This window comes from Carcharhinus amblyrhynchos, chromosome 5 (assembly GCF_965287045.1).
Source record: "Carcharhinus amblyrhynchos chromosome 5, sCarAmb.v2.hapA, whole genome shotgun sequence".
NCBI classification, from domain to species: domain Eukaryota; kingdom Metazoa; phylum Chordata; class Chondrichthyes; order Carcharhiniformes; family Carcharhinidae; genus Carcharhinus; species Carcharhinus amblyrhynchos.
This window is the reverse complement of record NC_137328.1, coordinates 82,717,391-82,744,757: the sequence shown is the minus strand read 5'-3', so window position 1 is coordinate 82,744,757 and position 27,367 is coordinate 82,717,391. Positions and strand designations below refer to the sequence as shown.

Below are 27,367 nucleotides of genomic sequence, written 5' to 3'. Positions count from 1 at the left end.
AAACCAGGCAGTGAAGCAGGACTAAAACTATATCCCAAAGATAGAGGATTTATATGCAAGACTGACTGGAGACAATCATATATGACATTCAATATGAAGCATGCATATCACCAGTTGGAGTTGGACGATATTTCCAGAGGCTACGTGACTATTAACACCCATAGAAGATTATATCAGTATACACACTTGCCTTTCTGCATCTTACCAGCTTGTGCCACGTTTCAAAGAATTGTGGAAAGTTTATTACTGTGCTTGCCACATATTGTTGTATATTTGGATAATGTATTGATTAGTGGTGCAACTAAAGAAGAACACTTGGCTAATCTAGAAGCGGTACTGAGAAGATTTCAGGAGGCAGGAGTTCACTTGAAAAGACAAAAATGCAATTTCCAGGCCAGTGAAGTAGCTTATCCTCGGTGACCATGTAGATACTCAGGAACTGCATCCTATGAGGACAAAGAATGGGTAATAAAGGAGACACTGGCCCCTAGAAAAGCTCCCCTGGAGCTTAAATCATTTCTGGGGATAGTTAATTATTACGGGTATTTCCTTTCAAATCTATAACACTATTGTCTCCTTTACATGTGTTACTGAAGAAATACCAGAGATAGTTCTGGAAAGCACCACAAAAAGAAGCATTTGGTAAGGTCAAATACGTATCACATTCATCTTGGCTACTGGTACATTTTGACCCATCCAAGAAGTTAGTGCTCTTATGGGATTGGGACAGTTTAATCTCACAGAATGGATGATGGGTCAAAGAGGCCTACCCCCTCCTTTCACCTCTCCCCCCACCTCCACCCCAACACCCCCCAACATACACCATCCCCCTGCCTCCGTACCACAAAAAATTATGATGATAATGAATTTCCTAAACACTTTGTCAGTGTCAGTACAGCAAATAAAGTTTTGGACCAGTAGAGACCCACTGTTATGAAGATAAGACATAAAATATTAGTAGGTTAGCAAAATGAGATGATTTCCAAAGACACAAAGCCATACCATATTAGGAAAGATGAGCTAAGCTGTGAAGATGGCATTATCCTCTGGGGAGCAAGAGTAGGTGTCCTTGTGACAGGAAAGGAATTGCTCCCTGCAGAGTTGCATAATGTCTAACCGGACATGTCAAAAGTGAAGGTGCTTGCCAGAAACTATATTTGGTGGCCAGACATTGATGCTGATATTGAGAGATTAGGGAAGCACTGCAATTAGTGCCAGTTGCAGCAGAAGTTACCTGCTACAGCTCCTCTGCACCCTTGGGAATGACCAGGTCAGCCATGAGTGTGAGTTCACATGGATTATGTCAGACAATTTTTAGGCACATTGTTTCTATTATTGGTAGATGCCCACTCTAAACGGATGGAGGTATTTGAGGTGAAATCCACAACCTCACATGCCATAGTTGAGAAGCTTCACCAGTGCTTTATGTCACGTGCGGTACCTGAAATATTCATATCAGATAGCAGAATGACTTTTACAAGCGCTGAATTTTAAAGCTTCATATCTTTCAATGTGATACAGCACATCAGAACTGAACCCTATTATCCCTCATCCAAAGAACTGGCTGAGTGGGCAGTCCAGACTTTCAGGGCCAGCTTAAAGAAACAATTAACTGAATCTTTGGAAACAGAAGTAAAAAATAGAAACAGAAAATAGGTGCAGGAGTAGGCCATTTGGCCCTTCGAGCCTGTACCACTGTTCAATATGATTGCGGCTAATCATGCACTTTCAGTATCCCACCCCTGCCTTTTCTCCATATCCTTTGATCCCTTTAGCAAAAAAGGTAACATTCAGCTCCCTCTTGAACATATCTAATGAACTGGCCCTAACAGCTTTCTGTGGTAGAGAATTCCACAGGTTCCTAACTCTCCGAGTGAAGAAGCTCTTCCTCATCTCAGTTGTGAGTGGCTTACCCTTATTCTTAGACTATGACCCCTAGTTCTGCACTTCCCCAACATTGGGAACATTCTTCCCACACCTAGCCTGTCCAGTCCCATCAGGATTTTATATGTATGTATGAGGTCACCTCTTATTCTTCTAAATTTCAGTGAGTACAAGCCCAGTCACTCCAATCTCTCTTCTTATGTCAGTCCTGCCATTCCATGAATCAGTCTGGTGAACCTTTGCTGAGCTGCCTCAATAGCAAGATTGTCCGTCCTCAGACTAGGAGACCAAAACTGCACACAATATTCAAGGCATGGCCTCACCAAGGCCCTGTATAACTGCAACAATACATCCTTACTTTAATACTCAAATCCTTTTGCTAATAGGGCCAGCATGTCATTAGCTTTCCTCACCATCTACTATATCTGCATGCCTTCAGTGACTGTTCCACTATGACACCCAGGTCATGTTGCATTTATGCTTTTCTTAAATTGTCACCATTCAGATAATCTTCCTTCCTGTTTCTGCTACCAAAGTGGATAACCTCACATTTATCCACATTATATTGCATTTGCCAAATATTTGCCCATTCAGCCAGCCTGTCCATGTCATCCTGCAGCCTCTTGGCATTTTCCTCACAGCACACACTGCCACCCAGCTTAGTGTCATCTGCAAATTTGGAGATATTGCATTCAATTCCTTCATCCGAATCATTAATGTATATTGTGCTTAGCTGGGGTTCCGACACCAAATCCTGTGGTACCCCACTAGTCTCTGCCTGCCACTCTGAAAAGGACCCATTTATTTCCACTCTCCGCCTCCTGTCTGCCAACCAGTTCTCCATCAAAAGTAGATTGTTTCTTCTTAGTGTACAGGATCACCTTAATTTGACCACCAGTATATCTCCAGCAGAACCATTAAAGGGTCAATGTATAAAGGCCAGGCCAATCCTGATTTTCCCAAATTTAGCAGTGAGGTAGAGGAAAGAAAGTGCAATTAAAAGAGGAACCATGGTTCAAATAAAGATGCAAGATCGTTTGAAATAGATGATCCAGTTCATGTGAAATATTTTGGCAGTGGCTCAAGCTGGGTTCCAGGAATTGTTGCGACCATTGTCTTATGAAGTGAGTGTACAAGACTGGGTTTTGAAGAAATGTGAACATTTGCATGGACCAGAGACATCCCGAGAGGAAGTTTTACAGCCTGATTCATTGTTGTCAGCTAAAAGTGTTGTTAGCTGCCTGAGAAGTGAAATGTCCAATCAACGTGTGACAGGCTGGAGTATTATTCTGACTGGAAAAGAGGAGATTGAAGCATCAGTAACAGAACAGAGACCCAGCGTGGAAGTTTCTACAAAAGTACCCTAGCTGGTGGAGTTGCACACTCTACGAGCAGGTGGAAGCCATCAGAGAGGTTGCATTTTTGATGGACTGGTTAAAAATATTCATTGTTGTAAATTATGGGGAAATGTATGCGTTAACTATTAAGGAACTTAGAGGGGGTATGCTGCCATAGCTATCTCCGTTAAAGGAGGTCTTCTGGAGGGTCATGTGACCCCGCTCAGCCAATTGATAACTAGTGCATAAGATGGCCCTATGAGCACGGGTTTTTGTTCAGTTAGATCCAAGAGGCATGACTAGAAGCATTGAATCTGCATCACCCTGTAAACAGATATTGTTGTAAATAAAGATTTATCGTTCATTCATAACTGGAACCAAGTTATGGCAGTAGTGGTCATGGGTTTGGAAGTTGCTGTTTGGGGAGGCTTGATGGCTTCCTGCAGTGTGTTTTGTAGATGATACACACTGCTTCCACTCAGTGGAGGAGGGAGTGAATGGAGGGTTGCAATCAAGTGAGCTGCTGTGTATATAAATGGGCCCAAGTTCATTTCTGCTTCTCCTATATGTAGTTACTGGTTGCCTTCCACATCGCCACATGAGCTGACTGGGGCTGTCATGTAATCTGGACTAGATTAGTGTTGCTGCAAAGGACAGCATATTCTCCAAAGGGAAGAAAGCTCATAAGGCAAGGAGTGGCAATTATATAAAATTTGATCCCCTGCAAAGGGGATTAGATTAAAAATGATATCATAATTTATGTAGATAAAAAATGAGCTGATGCTTATCCCTCTGCATTAATATATTCACCTGTTGAAAGAAAGATAGACAGAAATATAAAGCAGTGCATTTTACGTCCTGGTTAGGCACAGTGTGCAGTTCAATCAATGATATAGGGGCAATTCTCCAGCTCCATGTGAATTGGCACAAGTCCAGTTATAAATGGGGAATCTCGTAAAAAGGATCAAATGCGATTTGCATTGGGAGAGCTCATTTTGAGATTCATCCTATCCCTGGCCAGTGACATAATTTGGTTCATGGCCAGCAAGGGTATCTTTAAAATGAATTTTGCAATAATAAACCAAAGCCTAATTCTAAGGTCATTGATTTAACTCTCTGTGATAATGCTTTGCCTCTAAGAACTGTGTTTGTGTCATGTTTCTTATGCAGAAATTTTTTTAAAGTCAGCTCTTTTCATTGGTGCCATTTTGTCTGTAACCCATAGCCTCTGTTGATATAATTGTTTTAATCTAGGCCGATGCAGTGTTGTTATTTTAGTGGTTTCCCGTGGGATTTTTCAGAGTGGGGCTTTATTAGGCTGACTAACAGGAAAACTCATGTGACTGGCCAGGGCTAAGCTTCCACAGAACAAAATAAGCTCACATGCTGCTTGGGACCTTTCAAGAGAAGTAGCTCTCAACCTCTTTCTTCCTCTCTCTGGAGATTGGAGACTGGGACCTGCCAGAAAATAGCTCTCTTTCTCTGAAGTTCTGCTGTTTGAAGGTAAATCTTTCTCTGGAGGCTGCTGTACGGGAGTCAGAAGTCTTTCTGTCTCTCTGTCCAGGGGAGGTAAAAGGCTGAAAAAGTGGGCTGGAGTTCTCCCAAAAAAATTGTAACTGTTGAATTCCCGTGAAAATTGAAATAATCCATGTTGGTTTTTCCAGTGGGCGTTCAGAGAAAAATCCCCCATATGCTGTGCACTGCAGAGGCCACCAGCCTGTTTATCATTAAAAACTAGGGGGCTAGGCTATCCCATTGGAGAGGCTGAAATTAGCACACTGAGCAGGCCACTGAGCATACGTTGATTGCATATGCCGAGATCAGTCCATGTGCAGTGGCCCGCTCGATTGCTGGCCAGCCTCATGATCCCCGCAATGCATGCCCTCTGAGCCCCCATGTCCCAATCATTGGCTCCCTGACCATTCCTGGACCCAGCCCCAACCGCCCTCCCCCACCCCAGGCCCGCACCATCTCCATTGTATGTTGCCAGTTTGCCCCTGGGCAGTGCCAGGGGACACAAACTGGCAGTGCCAGGTTGCCAATGCCCAGGGGACACCCACCCCAACACCTGACCTTCTGGGGGGCCCCATTTGCCTCCCCTTCACTCCAGCAGGGTCGAGCTGCTAGCTGCCCGAAAGTGGGGAGCTACTGTAACTCCTGTTGGAGTGAAATACTCCTGGTAGAGGGGGAGAGGCAAGCAGGCCTGGAGACGTCAGTCCCAAGCTCATTACTCATATTTAACATGCATTTAAAATAATGTTTAAAATATTTCCATGCCTCCCTGCCAATTTCCAGCATGCAGCATACACTGCCAGGAATTGGGTGCTAGAAGATGCTATAAGGGCAGGAATGCATGGGCAAATTCTGCGCATTGCCCACAACGTGATTCTCCCATTAAACATTAGCACAGCGAGATAGAAGAATCGCAGCCATAGTATCCACGTGAGGCTATCTTTTTTTGTGCTAACTGATTCACACAATGTGAGGTGGTCCACTTTGGTAGGAATAATGGTAGGAAGGATTATTACTTACGTGGTGAAAAACTGCAGCATGCGACGGTGCAGAGGGACCTCGGGGTCCTTGTGCATGAGTCGCAAAAACCCAGCTTGCAGGTGCAGCAGGTAGTCAGGAAGGCTAATGGGATGCTGGCCTTCATAGCGAGGGGGATTGAATATAAAAGTAGGGAGGTCTTGCTGCAACTGTACAGGGCACTGGTGAGGCTGCAGCTGGAGTACTGTGTGCAGTTTTTGTCGCCGCACTTACGCAAGGATATTTTGGCCTTGGAGGGAGTGCAGAGGAGGTTTACTAGGCTGAATCCGGAGTTGAGGGGGTTGAACTATGAGGAGAGGCTGAATAAACTAAGCTTGTACTCATTAGAGTTTAGAAGAACGAGGGGAGATCTCATTGAGACGTATAAGATGTTGAATGGGATGGATAGGATAGAGGTGGAGAGGCTCTTCCCGCTCAGAAAGGACAGTAGGACTAGAGGGCACAGCCTCAGGATAAAGGGGGGGCGGTTTAGAACAGGGTTGAGGAGGAACTTCTTCACTCAAAGGGTGGCGAATCTCTGGAATTCTCTGCCCGTTGAAGTGGTGGAGGCTGCCTCACTCAATATTTTTAAGACGCGGGTTGATAGGTTTTTGATAGGCAAGGGGATTAAGGGTTATGGGGAGAGGGCGGGAATGTGGAACTGAGCCACGACAGATCAGCCATGATTTTATTGAATGGCGGGGCAGGCTCGAGGGGCTAGATGGCCTACTCCTGCTCCTATTTCTTATGTTCTTATGTTCTTATGATTCTGAAGAAGGATTTATATTGTGGGGATATTGCTTAAATTGGAACTATAGAGATATTTGGAAATATATTGCTATTCCTTCAGAGTTGCTGGGTAAAAATCCTGGAATTCCCTCCCTAACGGCCTTGTGGGCCAACCCACACCATGTGAACTGCAGCAATTCAAGAAGGCAGCTCACCACTACCTTCTGAAGGGCAAATCAGGATGGGCAATAAATGCTGGCTGGCCAGCAATGCCCATGTCCGACAAATGAATAAAAAAAAGTTAGCTGTTAAAAATTGAACCTTGGCATGTTTAAATATTTTAATTAGTAAATATTATGCTAATTCCTTTTGTTATATTTTAACTGTGTTGTTAAATAAAGTTTGTTTTGATAAAAGCTTTCCACTAGATTAATAGAATCATACCTGAAGCAAAACATCTTATGCTCACCCTAATGCCAAAGTTAAAAAACATTGGGGTCTAGGCTAACTTCATAATGTACTTGAAGTTTCTGATTGGTCCTTAATATTCCATAATGAATGCAGTGAAATCTGTTCTCAGTATCGTGCCAGAGAAAATGTGAAAGTGAAATTTTGCAACTTATGTTGTAGACCGTAACTCTTGAGCCTAATCATATTTTATCACCAATAAATAAGTGGAGCTACATAAAATCTTACTGAATTCATATTTCAGTTATCATGTAGATAGATAAGCATAAAGTATTCCTTTCAGTGTTACTCACATAATTTGCTTGAATATCCGTGTGATTCCATTCCAATCCATCATCAAGCACAGTAAGCACAATTCCTTTGCCTGTTATTCCCTTTTTCCACACTGGGATAACATGAAGGTCCAGTTTCGGGAGAGATGATGAAGTCCTTGTATCTTGCTTTAGAAGAAAGCATATATAAAATCTACTAAGGGCTTGAATACATTTTTTTTAAATAACAAGTGCCATGTCTAAAAGATGAGTTTTCCTTTGAAGCTAAGAGCTTTGAGCAGCAAGCAATTAATTATTAGCTAAATAATTGAAAGCTGTGGGTGGTTGATGAGAGCTCTGTGAATCATATCTTGTACAAATATACCCTGTTTCCAACAGGCATGACTCATCCTCTGCTCTGCTGTTAGAAGGAACTACAGCAGCAATTCAATGGAATACATGATCCTTTTCTTATCCATTGGAGTATATTATAGACCTTATTTACACTCAATAAGAAATCAGTTCTCTTTTTGTCTCCATTCTTTCAGACCAAAGCGTGTTTGGTATCACATCATGTATTGGACTGAAACCCTAATTTCATGAAAAGTTAATCATTGTTGAGTAAAACACACTGAAGCATGGAAACAAAGCCAAAACTCATTTGAAACTACCTCTGCAATTTTTAAAAGTCTTTCTTTATACTCAGTGGTTTACTAACATCAAATAATGAGTTCATAGACTCAACACAGTTTCTAGAAGAGAGACGCGGCACAATCAAACAGCCTTCATGTAGGCCCAAAAGTAGCAGTTACAATCAGGAAAAAACACATAATTATTTGCAAATTGGAGAATCACATTTGTCCACTCAAGTTGCCCTATGGGATGAGGTGCGAAATGTATTGCTAAAATAATATATAACATTAAATTATTCAAGTACATTACAGTGGCAAGGTAACTCATTAGTCATCAGCATATATTTGAAAATCATATGCCCTTTGCTCAGTTGCTCATATGTTCGCAGTTATGTTTACATTTCAGAGAAAATGCGATGCGCTTAACATCCAAAATGGAAGATATCATTGTTCAATGGCATGTTGGTACCACTGAAATGTGATTGTCTTTCAGTAATACAGAACTTGAGTATTACTGAAAAAAGACATGTGTTGATGAAGCTTTTCGTCTTACACTCATCAGGATAATTCACAAGGATACCAGTTTATACCTCATGAGAAAAGAGTGCTGACTGGTCGCCAAGTGGACTCCCAGCCCATCATTCTGTGCCCATCAAAATTAATAGATGGTAATTCATTAGTTGGCATGATGCAATTTCCTGATGTCCACTCCAGGCAAATGTCAGAAGTGAATCAAATGGAATTTTAATTCATTGTCAACCATTGGTTGTAAATTCACATTATTTTACTGTTACAAATCCACATACTTACCAGATACCATTGTTGATTCCACATGGGATCACTAAACATTTTATCTGCCATGCAGTCCATGCAATCCCTTTCTGAAGAACGCTTACTTCTTTGCTTTTCATACTGTTGTTCTGCCCAAGATACCTTACAGTTAAGCAACACATAAGAAATAACATGAGTGATTAGATTGCAGCTTATTTTCTGTTATATCATTGGCGTGCACTGCAATACAAACAGGATATAATCATGTAAGCAATTTTTTTATTTGTAGCACAGCGCTAATGTCAGAAATACATAGACCTAACATTTTCTCAGCACTAAAAACCCTTCTCCGCTATAATTTTACATTTTCTTTGTTAAGCTGATCAAAATATGGCCACTGGCTGGGATGCTCACCCTTATATTAACAGAGTGATTGATTCCATTGATTTCAATGCAATATTCTATAAGAGTGAATAAACAGCTTCATCAGATTCCCGCTGAAGGCCAAAATCAGTGTGGAGTCTTTGGAAAAGTAAAGATAAAGACTAGCTTGATATACTTATAAGGTAAATAATTGCAACATAAGAAATATTAAATCATTCACAGAGTTTACCTGTAAACTCAGAATTAATCAATTTAACTTAAATCAAAGGTTCAAAAGTACCATCCAGCACATCCCATTTAATATTTTTGGAAATGAATCATACCCGTTCATCTTCAAATAGTCTTTTTGTGAAGTGGTCAGCACTCCTTCGAGACCTCCTTGGATGAATTTTGTGTCTGAGTAGGTAGTGGTTTTGAAGTGCTCCAATCTAAGCAGGTAAAGATCGAAAAGAATGCTCAATATGAATGAAAGTATTACATTAGATGCCAGCATCAAAATGATATTTTATTCATAAAGGGTTTTTTTATACTGCAATATCTTTTGAGATCGCTCCATTATGTCTTTGGATTCAAACGCCACTATATTATACAAGAAGGAAGGAACCTGATAACTACAGATTGGTCAGTTAATATCTGTTGTGGCGATGTTACTGAAATCTAGCATCAGAAACTGTGGGAAAATATCCTTGTAGCCCTGTTGGATTGGTGGGACCATTTTCAGATTGGAAACCTTACCAACTAAATTGCGCACCTTACTATTGTACTTCCCAAGAGCAGATTCAACAATTATCCCACTATCATGTTTTCAGTTGGATAGGCAGGGCAGCACGGCTCAAGCAACAAAGAAGGATCTCTATTTGAAGGGACCCAAACTCACTTAGTAGGGCGTAGTGATTGAAGTATTTGGTTCAGCATGAAGGAGCAATGAACTGTCGTATGGTGAGAAAATGTGAAAATGTTGCACATTGTTTAGCACTGCTGCCTCACAATGTCAGCGACCCGAGTTCGATTCCTGGCTTGGGTCACTGTCTATTCTGAGTCTGCACATTCTCCCTGTGTCGGCATGGGTTTCCTCCCACAGTCTGAAAGACATGTTGGTTAGGTGCATTGGCCATGCTTAATTCTTCCTCAGTGTACCAGAACAGGCACCTGAGTATGGTGACGAGGGAATTTTCACAGTAACTTCATTGCAGTGTTAATGTAAGCCTACTTGTGACACTAATAAATAAACTTTAAAACCTGATGAACAGACTTCACCCTATTAGTGAATATTGATGCAATGACACAGAAATGTTCTCTTCTTTGAAGGTGGCAGGAGGTGACCAATCAGCCTCACCATGAAGGCATGGTTGCAATTCACAGAGGCTGTCAACTACTGAAATGTGATACTGTGGATCTGGTTCCATTGCAGGAAAAAGATTAATGACCTCATGAAATCTGACAAGGTGAGTGTCCTGCAGCCTACAGTTGGAGACCTGGGCCAGAATTTTACAACTCTGCCTGCCACAGGAATCTGAGAGTGCGAGGGGCAAAGGATAGAGAGGTCCATTGACCTCGGGTGGGATTTTACAGTTTCAGGATGAGAAAGACTGTAAAATCCCACCCATGGAGTCAGCACTTTCTCAGATCCCTAACTTTCTCCTGTACAACCCTCCTCTGACCAATGCATCTTGTCATTCTTTTCTCTCCAGTCTCCTCCTCAAATCTTTATCTCAACAGATAACACTTATACTCACCTTCAACCTTTACTCTCTTGCTCCCATTCCTCACAGTCATCCAACTTCAAATGTTTACCACCCATCTTCAAAAATGAGTTTATTTATCACACTCAGAACTCTCTGCCTTTTCTACACTCACAACTTCAGCAAGAGGCAGAGAACGCAGACATCTTAACCATGATGGTACCAGAAACCCTGGGGAGGTCATCAGGATGGCACTAGTACTGGCTGTTGGGTATCGCACTGTCATTTAGCACTTTATGTTCTCACATATTCAATGTCGCTAATAGATTAAATGTAAAGATTTGCCCCATGCTAACAGAAAACCCAATTTCACTTATGATCTGTGCTAACTATTAACATCCTGGGGATTACTATTGACCAGAAACTGAACTGGTCAAGTGGAAGTTGCGCAAAGTTGTCCCCTAGAAATATTTATTTTTAGGCTGAAAGGATTGCTCCCGTCAGCACAAACCTATCACTGTGGCTGACCACAGCCATATCAGTTTCACCTTTTATACTGCTCTTATCAGGTTAGTTTCACTGTGATGAGTTCCCTTCTCCAGCCTGGTGTGTATTTGTGGGTAGATTCTCTGCTGGATTTGAATCCCACTCCTAGGAGGGCCAGAAGGCAGGATGACGTCAGGATGTCAGCTCAACATCAGTTCCCCAGGCTTGCCCACTTCACCTCCAGTTGACCGAGAAAATTCTGCCCAGTTTGGTTCAGCACTTGGACAAGTATCAAACAAAGTCGTCATGAACTTGTGAATTGGAGACCATGTCAGCCTAATTAGGTCGCATCTAATTGAGGAGGTAATTAGATATTAAGCAGGACCATTCAAGGGGTATTGGTAATATGGACTTCTAGAATGCATTTGATAAGGTTCTGCAGAATAGATTGTTAGTGAAAATGAAAATACATTGAGTTGTTAATATGACTAAGTGAGTCACAGAATCATACATTACAGAAAGAGGCCATTTGACCCATCATCCCTGTGCCAGTCCTTTGGAAGAGCTATCCAATAAATTCCATTCTTAAGCTCTTTCCCCATGGACCCATAATTACATTCCTTTCAAGTATTTATTCAATTTCCTCTTGAGAGTTACAATTGAATTTGTTTTCACAGCTCACCCCTTTAAGCAGTGCATTCCAGATCATAACATTGTGTGTAAAAAAAAAGCTCCTCATACTCCTGCTGTATTATTTGTCATTTTTCTTAAATCTTTGTCCTTTGGTTAATGACCCTCCTCACAGTAGAAACAATTTCTCCTTATTTACTATTTCAGAACTCCTTATAATTTTGAACCCCACTTCTAAATCTCTGCCTAAGAACAACACAGTGTGGGAAACAGGCCCTTCGGCCCAACGAGCTCACGCCGCCATTTCAACATTGTGAGTCCCCTCTCCACCCATGACCCTTGTCTATGCTTATGGCATTCCACATTGGAAACCAGATTGAGGGAAGACTAATTTAGGGACAATTTGTTACACCAATCAGCCTAAGAGCACATCTTTAGGGTGTGGGAGGAAACCGGAGCACTAGGAAACCTAGCCTTCTGTTAGGGCAGCACCGGGCAGCACAGTGGCACAATGTTTAACACTGCTGCCTCGCAGCTCCAAGGACTCGCTTGATACCCAGCTTGCATCACTATGTGTGCAGGGTTTTTCCAGGTATTGAACAATTTGGTTTGCACAAAAAGGAACAACGTGATCCAGTCAGCACCTTACTCCATGCAGTTGGAGCAATTGCTGAAGAAAGTAAGGTCCCTTGAAAATGAAATGAATGAGGCTGCTAATTTGTAGGCCAGATGAGGGAAAGAACACCAAAAAAGACAACAAAAATGGGGAAACGTGCATCAATTATCATCTTGAAATGCTCTTGGTGTGTTTGCAAATAATGACAGAACTGAAAAGATTGCCCAGCAGGGGGAGCAGAGTTCCATAACTGTAGGAAGTTTGGACATTTTAAAATTATCTGCCAATATGAAATGCAGCATGCAAAAAAAATTAATGCCAACATACAAGTGGAAGAACCACAGAGAAAGGAAATAACTTTCCTACAATAAGTGCAACAGAAAAAATTAGCACATTCAAGTTGAAGTTTAAAAGTGAATATGGATAGTTCAATCTTAACTGACAAAACCAAAGTGTCTTAAGCACATTACGCTGCAGCCATCATCATGTAGTTACCAGGTCCAGATGGGACTACGCTTAAAATTTATAGACAACATCTGGCAAATTAAAATGCAAGGATAGAGAAATCATTGGACATTCATACATCATGGATGACGAAGAATTATTGCTGCTAAGTAGGATGGCATGACTAGAATTCAAACTGGTCTATAAAGTTGGTGTTACTGATGAGCTGTACAGTAGAACATTAACAAATGAATTTCCAAGATTATTTACAGACTTGGGAAAGCTGAAGACTGAATATAATGTTACCCCAAGAGTTAATGCCAAATCAATATGCCTCCTCACACTGAAGAAGTTCCTTCACCCACTCTTGGGCAAAGCCAAAGGTGAGGTTAAAGACATTCTATAGCAGGGCTTTATCTCTTCAGTAACCATACCAACAAACTAGTGTCCTGGAAAGGTCATGATCCTAAAGCCAAATGGCTCACTTAGAGTCTGATTGGACTTGACTCAGCTGAATGTGAGACTCATCCAATAGTATTAGTGGATCAGAGTCTTGCCAAATTAGCTCTGTTCACCAAATTAGATGCTGATTTTGGCAGTTGCTCCTGGGCAAAGAATCCAGATTGCTGACCACTTTCATAACTTTGTTCAGTAATTATTGCTTTAATAGCTTACCATTTGGAATTGTGTCTTCTCCAAAAATATTCTCAGGAACAATGTCTTAGACCCTAGGAGGCATGGAAGAAGTAATATTATCAATGGCACTCCCAAACTCGGCTCCACAAGGGAACAACATGACTGTGGAGTGACTGCAGTTCTGAAAGTTCTGCAGGATGCAGGTTTGACATTGAATGTGAAATGTGAATTTGCAAAATCCGTGATTACATTTTTCTGACACATTGTGAAAGCCTCAGGAATAACTGCTGACTCATAGAAAATAAAATAATTAGAGAGTTTCCACAACCCAGGCACATTACAGAGCTACAGAGATTCATAGGAATGATCAACCAAGTAGGTAAGTTCCTAACAAATTTGGCAAAAGCCAATGAGCCATTGAAATATGGTTAACAGTAGTGCTGTAATGTGAATCATCAAAATGCTTTTGAGAAGACCAAAAATTGTCTAATTTCTCCTCAAACTTTAGTGCACAATAATCCAGAATTGCCAGCCATCATGTCAATAGGTGCATCATATATAGTTCCAGTGCAATTTTATTCAAAGTACAAAGGGATAGTGAATGCAAACCAGTTGCAGACCTCAAGGTCACTCACAGGCACAGAAAAATGGGATGCTGAATGCGAATGGGATGCTGGCCTTCATAGTGAAGGGGATTGAATATAAAAGCAGGGAGGTCTTGCTGCAGCTGTATAGGGCATTGGTGAGGCTGCAGCTGGAGTACTGTGTGCAGTTTTGGGCGCCGCACCTGCGCAAAGATATTTTGGCCTTGGAGGGAGTGCAGAGGAGGTTTACTAGGCTGATACCGGAGTTGAGGGGGTTGAGCTATGAGGAGAGGCTGAATAAACTGGGCTTGTACTCGTTAGAGTTTAGAAGAATGAGGGGAGATCTCATTGAGACGTATAAGATGATGAATGGGATGGATAGGATAGAGGTGGAAAGACTCTTCCCGCTCAAAAAAGACAGTAGGACTAGGGGGCACAGCCTCAAGATAAAAGGGGGGCGGTTTAGAACACAGTTGAGGAGGAACTTCTTCACTCAAAGAGTGGTGAATCTCTGGAATTCTCTGCCCGTTGAAGTGGTGGAGGCTGCCTCGCTAAATATTTTTAAGACGCGGGTTGATGGGTTTTTGATAGGAGAGGGGATTAAGGGTTATGGGGAGAGGGCGGGAAAGTGGAACTGAGCAGCGACAGATCAGCCATGATCTTATTGAATGGCGGGGCAGGCTCGAAGGGCTGGATGGCCTACTCCTGCTCCTATTTCTTATGTTCTTATGTTCTAAAAAAGATGTGCTACAATTAAGAAGGAAGCACTGCCCACAACATTGGCATACAAGAAGTTCTTAGGCTATGTGATGAGATTGCGGTTTGACACTGAAACGTCATTAGTCAGTCTTCTGAATATGAAGATGTAAAGCCACCACCTAGAATTCAACATTTCAGACTGAGACTAAAGAGGTATGATTCAGTAACTGAGTATGTTCAAGGGAAGTATCAACCAATAGGAGATGCACTGTCAAGAATATCAGTTGAAGAAACCAAAATAGAGAATTTGAATTTTCCTCAAGGATATCACTCAATACCAAACACCTACCAGCTACTATAAAGAAGATGCAAGAGATGAAACAAGCACATCAGCAAGATAATGAATATATGCAAACAAAGAAAAATTCTCTGGAAGGATGACCAGACTACACTCCTAACAACCCAATACTACAGCAATACTTCAAACAGAGAAAGGACTTCACAACCATTGATGATTTCTTAGTTTTTAATAATGGAACAGTCATTTCAAGAACTTTTCAGCTTGAGGTATTTCAAAATTTTCTTCAAGGTCACTCAGGAATAGCAAAACATCGAGCAAGGGCCCAGTAATCAATCTGGTAGCCAGACATTATTTCAAATTGCCTTACATGTGCAGTAAGCAGCCAAGAGCATAGAGAACCCCTGTCACCCTTGACTTTCCCTTCAAGGCTGTGGGACTGCCTGGAAATGGATTTCTTTGATCTTAAAGGTGAGCTATTTCCGATTATTATTGATGCTATTCCAGATAGAATGAAGTGAACAGATTGCAGTGCATCATAGCAGAAACGGTCATTTACTGACTGAAAAGAATCAATGCAACACATGGCATCCTGGCCATTGTCGTGCCCACAATTTGCTCATTAATTATTCTGCAAATTTGGAAAGAAATATGGATTCATTCACATGATTAATTCACCTTAATATTTTCAATTGAATGGAGAAGCTGAGAGAGATGTTTGATTCATCAAAGACTTATTGAAGAAGAATAAAGATCTCAACTTAGCCCTTCTTAGTATTCGAGCATCACCATTACAAAATGTTGCTAATGGTAAGAGACTAGAACGACATACCACCTTGAATGACCATGAGAGAGTGAAAAAGCATGAGGAGGAACAGATATACAAGCAAGTTTGTAACTTTAATTTCAAACACAGAGCACAAGATCTATCAGTGCTGTAGTCTGGGGAGAGAGAATGAATACAAGACCAACAGAAAGAAAGTATAACAATAAGAAGATTTCCATAGTTGAGATCTTACAGAATTCAGGTGGACCAGGAGAAACCACAGTGACATAATATAACTGGAAAGAAAATCAATGGAAACTTGGGCTTACTTTTCAGATCCGGACAGAAATAATCAATGCAACACATGGCATCCTGGCCATTGTAGTGTTCCATAACTCTTCAACTCAATTATAACTCCAAGTTACTGGTTAAGCATACCAGCAGTAGTAACCAGAAATCTCAACTTGTGCAAAATGAAGTGAGGGTCACTGATAGGTTTCTGGTAAAGCTGACTTCTAATCTGGGTAATGTCAAGAGAGAGAACAGCTTTCAGCATGACTCCTCTGCTGAAAATTTCCTTGCAATATGTCTGCAGTGGCTTCTGTCTGGCCTGAAGTACTTTACACATTCTCTATCACCATGGGGTTTTGGTTGAATCTGTCTGTGGCAGCCGTGTTTCAATATCTAGCACTTTGCATTTTAATGTCTCCTCCTAAAACAGGTTTTGATGGGTCTCTCAACTTTTGGAAATGTCTCTCTCTTCACACTCCTCTGAGGCTGATTTGTTTGCTTTGCATTTTCTACTTGGAAGTTGGCCTTGCATTTTCAAGTAGTTAGTTCAATACCATTTCCAATTGCAAAACTTCCAATCAGTTGAAATTGAAAAATCATATTTTCAAAAAGAAAGGGGCACAGTCTTATGGCATCATTTCCTTGAAAAATATCTTCCAGGCTGTGCAGGTATTAGCTAGTGTTGCAGACTGTGCCCAGGAAAACCAAAGAGATCTATGCAATGCACCCAATGCAGTGCTAAACATATGAATTTTATGCCCAATGATTCAGGTCAGTGTCTTTTCATCAGAACTGGAAGATGTTTGAAATGAATAGTGCAGGAACAAACAGGAAAGGTGTGTGATGGAGAGGAGGGCAGGAGTAAGTATGGACCAGAAAATCCATGAATAGTGTCAGTAAATGATGGGTGGGTTCAATGTCAGGAGCAGCTTAAACACGACAGTAAAGCAAAATTATGGAAACCAAGTTGCAATGCCAACTTAATAGTTGTTGAAGAAAGCAGAAACGAGTGCAGTGCCTTACATATGTAATCCTAAAATGATTAACTGTGAATTACTAGGTTTTATTCCTACTTACTTTATGATTAAAAACATAGGAGCACGGCAAGATGGACGATTGTAAAATAAATACTTTTCCACAATGAGTAAGTTTTTTCTCCCACCTCTCCATCGCATTGTTTCCTTCTGAAAGTTTGCACAATCAACCTCAGATGTTTGTTAATACCATCTTGACCAGCTTCCTGCAGAAATGCAATGTGATTGCTGATTCAATCACTTTTCTCACTATCCTTTTTCTTACCTTGTTCAGTAGCTCCACGACAAGTTAGTTTAAGAACTCTATAAGAAATTACGGGCAAAAAACATGCACTAATTTGTTAGTGTATAGCCCATGTGTGTAACTTGCACTATTTATTTACTTACATGTATGTATTAATCTCTTTTTTTTATTGAGTTTCCAACTTTTCTCTGCACTCTCATGGCATGTATTATTTATTTCAGATCTGGATCAGTGCTCACTAAAATATCCAACTCTAACAACTAATCTGGAAACCTTGCTTTTGGCTATCGAAGCCGTAACATCATCATCTATAAAGATAATTGTAATGAGATAGTCAGATGAGAGAAACCTCAACATTAACAGCAAAAAGGTGTTTTACAATGCAATAGCTTGAAACACAGCTTCAAAGTAACGATAGATGACAGTCAGTGAATATTTTTAGGCTCTCAGAAGCTAAATTCTGAGTCACAGCCATGACAGTTTTTGTTATAAAAACAGAAAATGCTGGAAGATTGCAGCATCTTTGGAGAGAGAACAGACCGACCATTTTGTGGACAAAAAGACAAAAAGAATGTAAATGGTGATGATCATGGCTAAGAAGGGTGCTGATAGTGGCGCACAGGTCAGAATGTGTAAATGGCAGAACAAAAGGTAAGTAGTGTGACAAAGGACCAGCTAGGACAGGTAATAGATCACCCTAGTGGGGTGGGGTGGGGGGAGATGATGGTAAGTGAAAAAAGATGAAAAGCAGGATAACAATAGGGGATTGAAAAATTAATCAATAGAAGAAATGACAATAAATTGATAGGAAAAAATCAGCTGAAGAGAGTTCACAATCTGAAATTGTTGATCTCAATATTAAATCTGGGACGCATTAATGTGTCTAATCAGAAAATTCTAGCATTTTCTGTTTCTGTTTCATATTCTAGCATCCACAGTAATTTGTGGTTACTTTACTGTTTTTGTTATTATGTGCTGTGGTTTTAATCAGAGATTCCAACCAGAAATAAGAGACAAGACATTGTTCTGCAGCCAGATCACTCATGGTTGGTGGGAAACCTAACAGTGTTCACCCCACTATCTATTGTTGTTATTTAGTGATCAAAATCTGTTTGAGCCAGAATAGGGTATTTAATGTACATGTTGTTGAAAATTAATTACAGTATTCTTTACATCACTCATACCAGCCAATGTTCTATCTGATCAAACAATATTATTCTTTATTTTACACTAGCATTCCTATTAATCATTTGCCTGAATGAGGTCAGCTTCTATAACACTCAAGAAGCTCAGCATCACTCACATCATAGCAGTCTCTCTGATCAGCATTTCAGCTACTGGACTAAACATCCATCACTGATAAATTCTGGCTGCAATGTGTGCTGTCGACACAATATATTTCAACACTTACAAGACTAAGAACAACTGATTCTGGAGCAATGGCATGTTAGTAACATTGAGGTGTAGATCATCCATAATATCATTGAGTAGGTCAAAAGAATGAATTGCCTACTCCTGTTCCTATGTTCCTCTGTTCAGCTTTAGGTGTCATGTTTCATATAGGATTTTACTGAGATAGTCCAAAAACATCCGCTACGCTTTCTTCACTTTTTCCAGTATGCAAATCTACTTAGCTAGAAGAATCCAACTTCCATAGTTCCAGCCGTTTTAGTTTTACTGCAGTTATTGGATGCCACATCAGACTCAATATCCTCCTCCTCTCCCCCTGCAGTTGAGTGTAACTATAAATTAGCTGTCATTCTAAATCAGGTTAGTTATGTAGTTTGGAAACAGTAAGGTGTTCAGCACCAGACTTGGTATATTCCATTCAGATTAACCTCCAACATCACTTTCCAGTTTCTCATGGTACTTTCCTCACTTTGACTTATACTTTTTCTTCCATTTCAGGTTTTACTTAGAATACCTATTGTCTCAAATTTGCACATTGAACTTTATCAAAGATTTTTGGAAATCCTTTTCTGGAAATCTAAATACACTACCTTGGAGGATGTCCAAAGTTCATTTGGAACATGGCTCCCTTAAAAATGTCAATGAGATCGAGAAGTAGGACCTGTCCCTTTGGAAAGTATATTGGTTTCCGCTAAATTTTTCATATGTTTTGAGTGTCACTGGCTAGGCCAGCATTTATTTTCTATCCTCAATTGCTCTTGAGAAGTTGGTGTCTACTATTACTTTAGGACCATTCTTGACCTATTGCAGTCCATGTGGTTAAGGAGGGAGCTCCAGGATTTTAGCACTCATCCAAGCAAGTGAAGAGTATTCCATCACACTCTTGATTTGTGCCTTGTAGATGGCAGAATATATATTGAATTGGCAATGTCACTTCCTTTTCAATTCAAACTCTGTGATAACCAACCATGAGTTGGGTAAAGTCAGAGTCAGTTCCCCTCTCCTAACCTGGTCATAATGAACTGTAGAATACTTTGAGACATATGGTAGTTCTTAAAAGCACTGCAAATGCAAGACTTCCTTTCTCCCTGTCTAATTTGTTTATGGCACTGATTTCTGAAACATTATTCACTTTTAGTCCATTTGAGGTAATGTTTGATTAAATCTTTCAGATTTGACTGTCCTGCATACTCCTATATTCTATAAAGTATTTCACGGTCCTCAGCGGTATCTCTCTTTAGTTTTACCCTCACTCCACCTTTCCCTTTACAGTCAAATTGTCAGATTCAGTCCCTTGAAGGTAACATGTTGAAGTTGTATGCCTGAGTATTGATTTACAATATTTGTTTCTCCCGCATCATGGCAGGGTTAATCATTTTATGGTTTTGTTGAGTAGACCACTAATTTACAACCAAGCCCACATTTCAAAATCACTTGCTGTCTTGACAGATTTTGTGACTGATAAATGTAAAATATTGCAGATTGATGACCTATATGCATATTGTAAATATAAAATGAATAGGTGTGAATGGACAAAAAAAATTCTTACAAAGGGACCTGAGATTGATGGTACATAGCAGGTAGTTTTAAAACAACAAATGGAATTCCAGGATTTATGGTCAGAACTGTAGTTTATAAGTGCTTGGAGGTTATATTTGTACTATATGGTAAATTGGTTAGGGCACTGCAAGTGATTGTACTCAGCTCTGGTCAACACATCATTTAACTATTATTTTTAATATGTCTTAATAATTGTGCTCAGTTGGGGCTCACAATCCATACTTTCGATCAACAAATGTAGACTTCCATGCAAAACTGGTGCTTGAAAATCCCTAGATTGTTGTTTACCATTGCAACTTCTGTTCCTAGTAATCAAATAATGTCTCCTGCAAATAATCCAAAACTTTTCAAAAGCAGCTTAGAGAAAATTTAATGCCATTAATGAACTATTACAATAAATTTAATCTATAATGTTTAAACATGTATTGGATGTCTATTAGATGGAAGAATTGAATGATCTCTTTACACAGCAGAAATTCTTTCGATGTCACTTTGAAATAAGTTCACCTTCTGTTGTACTCGTCCGCTGAGGGATGGAGATTTTCTGGCCTCACATGCCCCAAAACCATAAAATCACACCAGAGGTGAACAGACCTTTCCATGGCCTGCCCCTCACCCACTCCAATTCTCGTGGCAGGAGAGACGGTTAAATTCTGGCCAGAGAGAGAGTCAGGTTTCTTTCTAAGGTAATTGTAGACAGCTGAGGTATCTAAAAACCAGACTGAGATCACACACAAAATCTGGCACAAATTGGAAATTCACCAATCAACAAGGTCCCGTGACCCGATTGAAAAACTCAGGAATCCAAAATGCCAAAGTATCATATTATGGAATTCTTTTCAAAAAAAGGTTGTTCTTCAACATGAAGTGTTATTATTTGCTGATGTTGTTCTTGCATCAAGAGATCATTTGGTTCCAGATCCAATTCAGGGCTTGAAGTCTTTTGGTTCCCCCAGCAATCCAAGAATTGCTCTGACAAGGATTATCCTGACTTGAAACTTTGGCTCCATTCTCTCTGCACAGATGCTGTCAGACCTGCTGAGTTTCTCCAGCATGTTCTGTTTTTGTTTCAGATTCCAGCATCGGCAGTGTTTTGCCTTAATCCATTGACTTAATAACATTTCTGACATCTGTTAGTCACCCCATTGGTAAATTAGATCGAGTACGTATTGAACTCCTATTACATGTGGTTTTAACTGTATAATGATTCCTGTAGCTGAGGGTGAATATCTGAAATTTCACCACCTGCCATTTCTCTTCCAAATGATGACTAACCGGCTGTGTATTCCCAGTATGTTTTAAATTTATTCCCCTTTCTAATTGCATAGCATCGGGAATTCTATAGTTGGTTTCATATTAGAGAACAGTGGGTAATCTTCCTTCCACACACGTGCTTAAGATTCATCGCTTTTAAATCACCATGAACTCAGTCTACACAATTAATTCCAACGGACATTTGTTAAAGCGATTTGGTCCCTGTGGAGGAAATGATATGAACCATCCAGTCTTGGCATTTCCTCGCATATATCTTCAACTGAACTGTACATGCTGAACGATATTATACCTTTCTTATCCCTTCTCCCTGTGTCCTGCATATGAATGTAGCTGGGCTCTGACCCACACTCTTTTCTATAATTGGGATTAATAACTGAGTTTAAGGGACTAAAACTTCCCAAATTTCTGGTACATACATTTGAAAGTACTTTCATCAGATTATTCTGATATCGATATTAGCCTGTCCTTTAACCCCGTACCTCTTCCTGGTTTTTTTTCCTTCCTGTTTACTGTTTTTATCCGCAATTAATCTACACCGTTTTATTAATTTATTGATTTCCACATATATCCTATGAATATATATTTGGAGCAGCGTGGGCTAGGTTCCTGAAATTACCATATACAGTGCCAGAAACTGTTTCCAAGCGTGGTTCAACACACAAGCTCAAAGAGGGAATGAACACATGTCAGAGTGAATCCGCTGCTAGATGAGTTAAAATCAGAAAAGATGGAACATGCGTAAGATATATATATATGAATACAGGTGCACACATTGTGTTTTATAATCTTTTTAATTTAAATTCGACATTGCACTATACCAGGCAACAAAACAATTCAACCCTCCTGTTGACCAAGTACATAGCGCGGTCAGCTTTGTTGCTCAAGATTGTTGCCTTTTGAAGTGTTGAAAATAATCTAAGCATAGTCATCTCCTGTACAACGTTACCACTCCCTACACTAGAAAGGTACAGGACACTTTGTCTAAGTGATCTGCCGTCTACCTGAAGGAAATGGAAAATAAAAATGAACTGCCTGTTGCCGTGGTAAAATCTGAGAGTAAATATTAATTCAGACTCTCATCTCTCACACTCTCTCCATATGAACGGTAAGCGCACATGATGCCATAACATCAGTTATCTTCACTGGTGAATTTGGAATACAATCGGCTATCAGCTTTACTTCACTTATGACTCCTGATTGGAGAAGCTGGGATTCCCGGTAGACGTTCACAAGAATGAGTCCTTACCTGCCCCACGAAATCATATTCCAGTTCCTCGGCAATAGCTTTCGCCACCTCGGGTCCTCCAACCACTTCCACTGCCCACTCATTAACGTATTGTTTGTCTCCATTGGCAATGTCCGGTGTGCAGCAAATTGCAAACAGCGCTAGAGCTGCAAATCGCAGGGAAAGACAATCTATTCGTTTCATTATTATATAGGCGGATTTAAACAAAAAAGAGATTTGGAGAAGTGAACGCCGCAGAATGATCGCGGACGCTGCCCGCACTTGGATTGCCGCTGTAGTAAGTGAGGAGGCTGCCTGTTTAATGAGCTGGATGCTATCAGACCGAATGGAAGTGGAAAATCTCTGAGCTTGAATGGGGAAACAGTGTTTACGCAGCAAGTGCTACGTAAAGCATCGGCCTGACGTCAAATCCACTGTATCTTCTGCAATATCGAGCAAAATGTTCCCGGGGGGAATTGTTAAAAGCCTGGCCGAGGAATTCATTGTGTAAGAGCTGTGACACAGCTTTAACGGGAGCTGTCCATTGTTGAAATCCACATAGCTCGACAGCCATTTAGAGACAATCCTAACATTTTGCTCCACAGACATTATTAATAAAATGACACATAACTCCGATTTGAAGTATTATATCATTTTAAAATATGTATATTTTTAGAAGTATATCATTTCTATCCATATCCAGGGAAGATGTGACATTCAAAGCACCGAATTTTCACAAATAACCATAGATCAGAGATCATTTTCCAGAAAGCACCATCTGCGGTTAGTTTTTGCAGTTTTTTTTCCCCTGACAGCCAGCAACATATTGCTGCTCTTCATCCGGATTAGATAGATAGATGGAGGGTTAAACAGAGATCGAATAGCAAAAGCTCTGGCCTTGGGACAAATCGGATTTCTCTGCCCACAAGATGAGGCACTAATGGATACAATCCCACCAATGCTGCACTCCTTGTTACATTAAACAACAGAAAATGGGGAATTTAAATATTAGAAATTGACTCAGTTACATGGTCAATTCAGCCAGTAACTGGGCAAGAATGATTTCATATATTAAGAAGAAGTGCAACACTAAGCTTAATATAAGCTTAATATAAAAAAGGATAGCAAGAGTTTTTATAAATATATAAAAAGGAAGAGGCTGGCTAGGGTGAACGTTGGACCCTTAGAGGATGAGAAGGGGGACTTAGTTGTAGGGGATGGGGAAATGGCTGAGGTCTTGAATAACTTTTTTGTTTCGGTCTTCACGGAGGAGGATGTGAATAATTTGCCGGGTGTTAGAGATAGAAAGGTGGTAGGACTGGAGGGTCTCAATGACATTATTGTTACTAGAGAGGCGGTGCTCGACAGACTGGAGGGACTGATTGTGGACAAGTCCCCAGGACCGGATGGAATGCATCCGAGGGTTCTGAAAGAAATGGCTGAGGTGATAGTGGATGCCTTGGTGGTTATTTTCCAAACGTCGCTGGATTCCGGGGAAGTGCCGGAAGATTGGAAAACGGCTAATGTTATGCCGTTGTTTAAGAAGGGTGGCAGGCAAAAGGCAGGGAATTATAGGCCGGTTAGTTTAACGTCTGTTGTAGGTAAAATGTTAGAATCCGTCATCAAGGAGGAAATAGCGAGGCATCTTGAGGGGAATTGCTTGATAGAGCAGACGCAGCATGGTTTCATTAAGGGGAAGTCGTGTCTGACAAATTTACTGGAGTTCTATGAGGATGTGTCTAGGGCGGTGGATAGAGGAGATCCGGTTGATGTGGTCTTTCTTGATTTTCAGAAGGCGTTTGACAAGGTACCTCACAAGAGGTTATTGCAGAAGGTCAGGGGACATGGAGTTGGGGGTAGGGTGTTAGCGTGGATAGAGGATTGGTTGTCAAATAGGAGGCAGAGAGTGGGGGTCAATGGGTGCTATTCGGATTGGCGGTTGGTGACTCGTGGAGTGCCCCAGGGGTCGGTGCTGGGGCCTCAGCTATTTATCATTTATATAGATGATCTGGAGGAGGGAACCGCGTGTATGGTGTCGAAATTTGCTGATGACACCAAGATTGGTGGAACGGCAAATTGCGCGGAGGGTGTGGAGAGTCTACAGAAGGATCTAGATAGGCTGGGCGAATGGGCCAGGAACTGGCAAATGGAATTTAATGTTGGCAAGTGCGAGGTGGTCCACTTTGGTAGGAATAATGGTAGGAAGGATTATTACTTACGTTGCGAAAAACTGCAGCAGGCGACGGTGCAGAGGGACCTCGGGGTCCTTGTGTATGAGTCGCAAAAACCTAGCCTGCAAGTGCAGCAGGTGGTCAGGAAGGCTAATGGGATGCTGGCCTTCATAGTGAGGGGGATTGAATATAAAAGTAGGGAGGTCTTGCTGCGGCTGTATAGGGCATTGGTGAGGCCGCAGCTGGAGTACTGTGTGCAGTTTTGGGTGCCGTACTTACGCAAGGATATTTTGGCCTTGGAGGGAGCGCAGAGGAGGTTTACTAGGCTGATGCCAGAGTTGAAGGGGTTGAGCTATGAGGAGAGGCTGAATAAACTAGGCTTGTACTCATTAGAGTTTAGAAGAATGAGGGGAGATCTCATTGAGACATATAAGATGATGAATGGGATGGATAGGATAGAGGTGGAGAGACTCTTCCCGCTTAGAAAGGACAGTAGGACTAGGGGGCACAGCCTCAAGATAAAGGGGGGGCGATTTAGAACGGAGTTGAGGAGGAACTTCTTCACTCAAAGGGTGGTGAATCTCTGGAATTCTCTGCCCATTGAAGTGGTGGAGGCTACCTCGCTAAATATTTTTAAGACGCGGGTTGATGGGTTTTGATAAGAGAGGGGATTAAGGGTTATGGGGGGAGGGTGGGAATGTGGAACTGAGCCACGACAGATCAGCCATGATCTTATTGAATGGCGGGGCAGGCTCGAAGGGCTAGATGGCCTACTCCTGCTCCTATTTCTTATGTTCTTATGTTCTTATGTAAGCAACCTGACACAGTAAATCCAATCTGTAACGACTGTCTTGGGAGTGTGTCGGGTAATCCATTCCCATTTCTAATATCATCAAACTGATTAAAAATGCCAGGAATTTAAAATCATCTGTTGCTGTGTGCATATTTTGTGGAATAGATTTGTCTTGAAGTGATGTGCGAGAAAGATATTGAGAGTTTGGATTTAATGAGCCTGAGAAGATAGAAGAGGGGGTGAGAAGACATGTTCACAGTCCTGACAGGCCATTTGTGAGAATATCATCAGACTCAGCCCTTCTGAGTTATGCCCCCGTTGTTCGACAACTCCTTACCTTGTCTCTGTGGTTGGCCATCATAGTGTCCTCTTGGCTACAATGCTGAAAAAAAAGTCACCAGAGAACAACCATTCCATATGCAATTTATGCAACATCATTTAGAACATTCAAGCAATCGCCTCTGTATAATTCCTTAGCACCCATGTTGTGGGTATCTTTGCCTCATACCTCTTCTACACGGTGCAACAAGTGGCTGTTGAAAGGCTGTTGACGTTCAGTTGGGGAGACTGTAAGTGGTCTTGCAGGATGCCCTCAAGTAACCTGAACCTAAAAGGTCCAGTTTCAGATCTTCCACCTCAAGTTGTTAGCACTAGTCTGAGTTAACAGGCAACAGCAAGGCTATAGTAGTGTGACTCTTCTAGGAGCACAAACAGCCTGAGAGAGAACATTCCATGGAGGCAGCGCAAACTGACAACCACCCCTCCCCCCATCCTCACCCCCACTGCCTCTGACCCCATCTCTTCTGCACCAGCTCTCCATTTCCCCAAACCATCCTCCGCCCCCAACCCCACCATGACCTCCAGCACCAACAACAGTTAGCTGCTGTGGATACCTATTATAGGCCCCATGTCCTGCAAAGGATAGAGAAGTGTTTCAGTGAGTGTTTGCAATGTGTTTGAGTGATATATCATAGTTGAATAGTTGGCAAAGTATGCAAGATGGGAGATAGAAGTGTTTGCAGCAGTACCAAATGTGTGAGAGTGTGGTGACGAATTTCAATGTGAGAAACAAGCTGACGACCATGTTGACTGCTGCTGGTAGGAGAAGGGGTTTGGTGAATTGAACAGAGTATGAGACTAGCAATGCTGCTTACGATATAGCATGTAAGTATCCATTTACTGACTGTAACCATTCATATTAGCTCATCACCGCATCCAGATTCTCAGAACTAAACTGTTATCATTGATCACCATGACCACTTGATTCCACTGCCTTCTCAACACATATCCAAAGGGCCTCCTGAATCCTGAGGGAAGAGAATATCTCTTCTGTTAACCTCCCACATCAATGATTCCAATGAAACACCCAAAAGCCTGGATGCAGATTTTCTAGCTTGTTGCACTATTTCTGTTCCTACTTCTAGTCTTCAGCTTCTCTGCACAATGTACTTTACCTCTAAGAGGTGCAAACTAACTTAACATTGGGCATGTAGTGTGAACCTGGCATGAATATGATGCACTTTCTGAGGTGTGGCAAT

The 27,367-nt window shown here is 41.2% G+C and overlaps 1 protein-coding gene across 1 annotated transcript in view; it reads right to left on the bottom strand.

Moving 5' to 3' along the window:
* The window catches only part of pcsk1 (proprotein convertase subtilisin/kexin type 1), a 56,040-nt gene extending 32,815 nt beyond the window's left edge, over positions 1–23,225 (bottom strand). The window contains exons 1-4 of the mRNA XM_080189710.1: positions 22,887–23,225; positions 9,309–9,413; positions 8,641–8,763; positions 7,241–7,387 (exon numbers count right to left, since the gene is read on the bottom strand). Of these exons, the coding sequence (XP_080045836.1) occupies positions 7,241–7,387; positions 8,641–8,763; positions 9,309–9,413; positions 22,887–23,069 (558 nt within the window). The 5' untranslated portion in view covers positions 23,070–23,225. The remainder of the gene's footprint in view (positions 1–7,240; positions 7,388–8,640; positions 8,764–9,308; positions 9,414–22,886) is intronic.
* Positions 23,226–27,367: the final 4,142 nt, after the last annotated feature.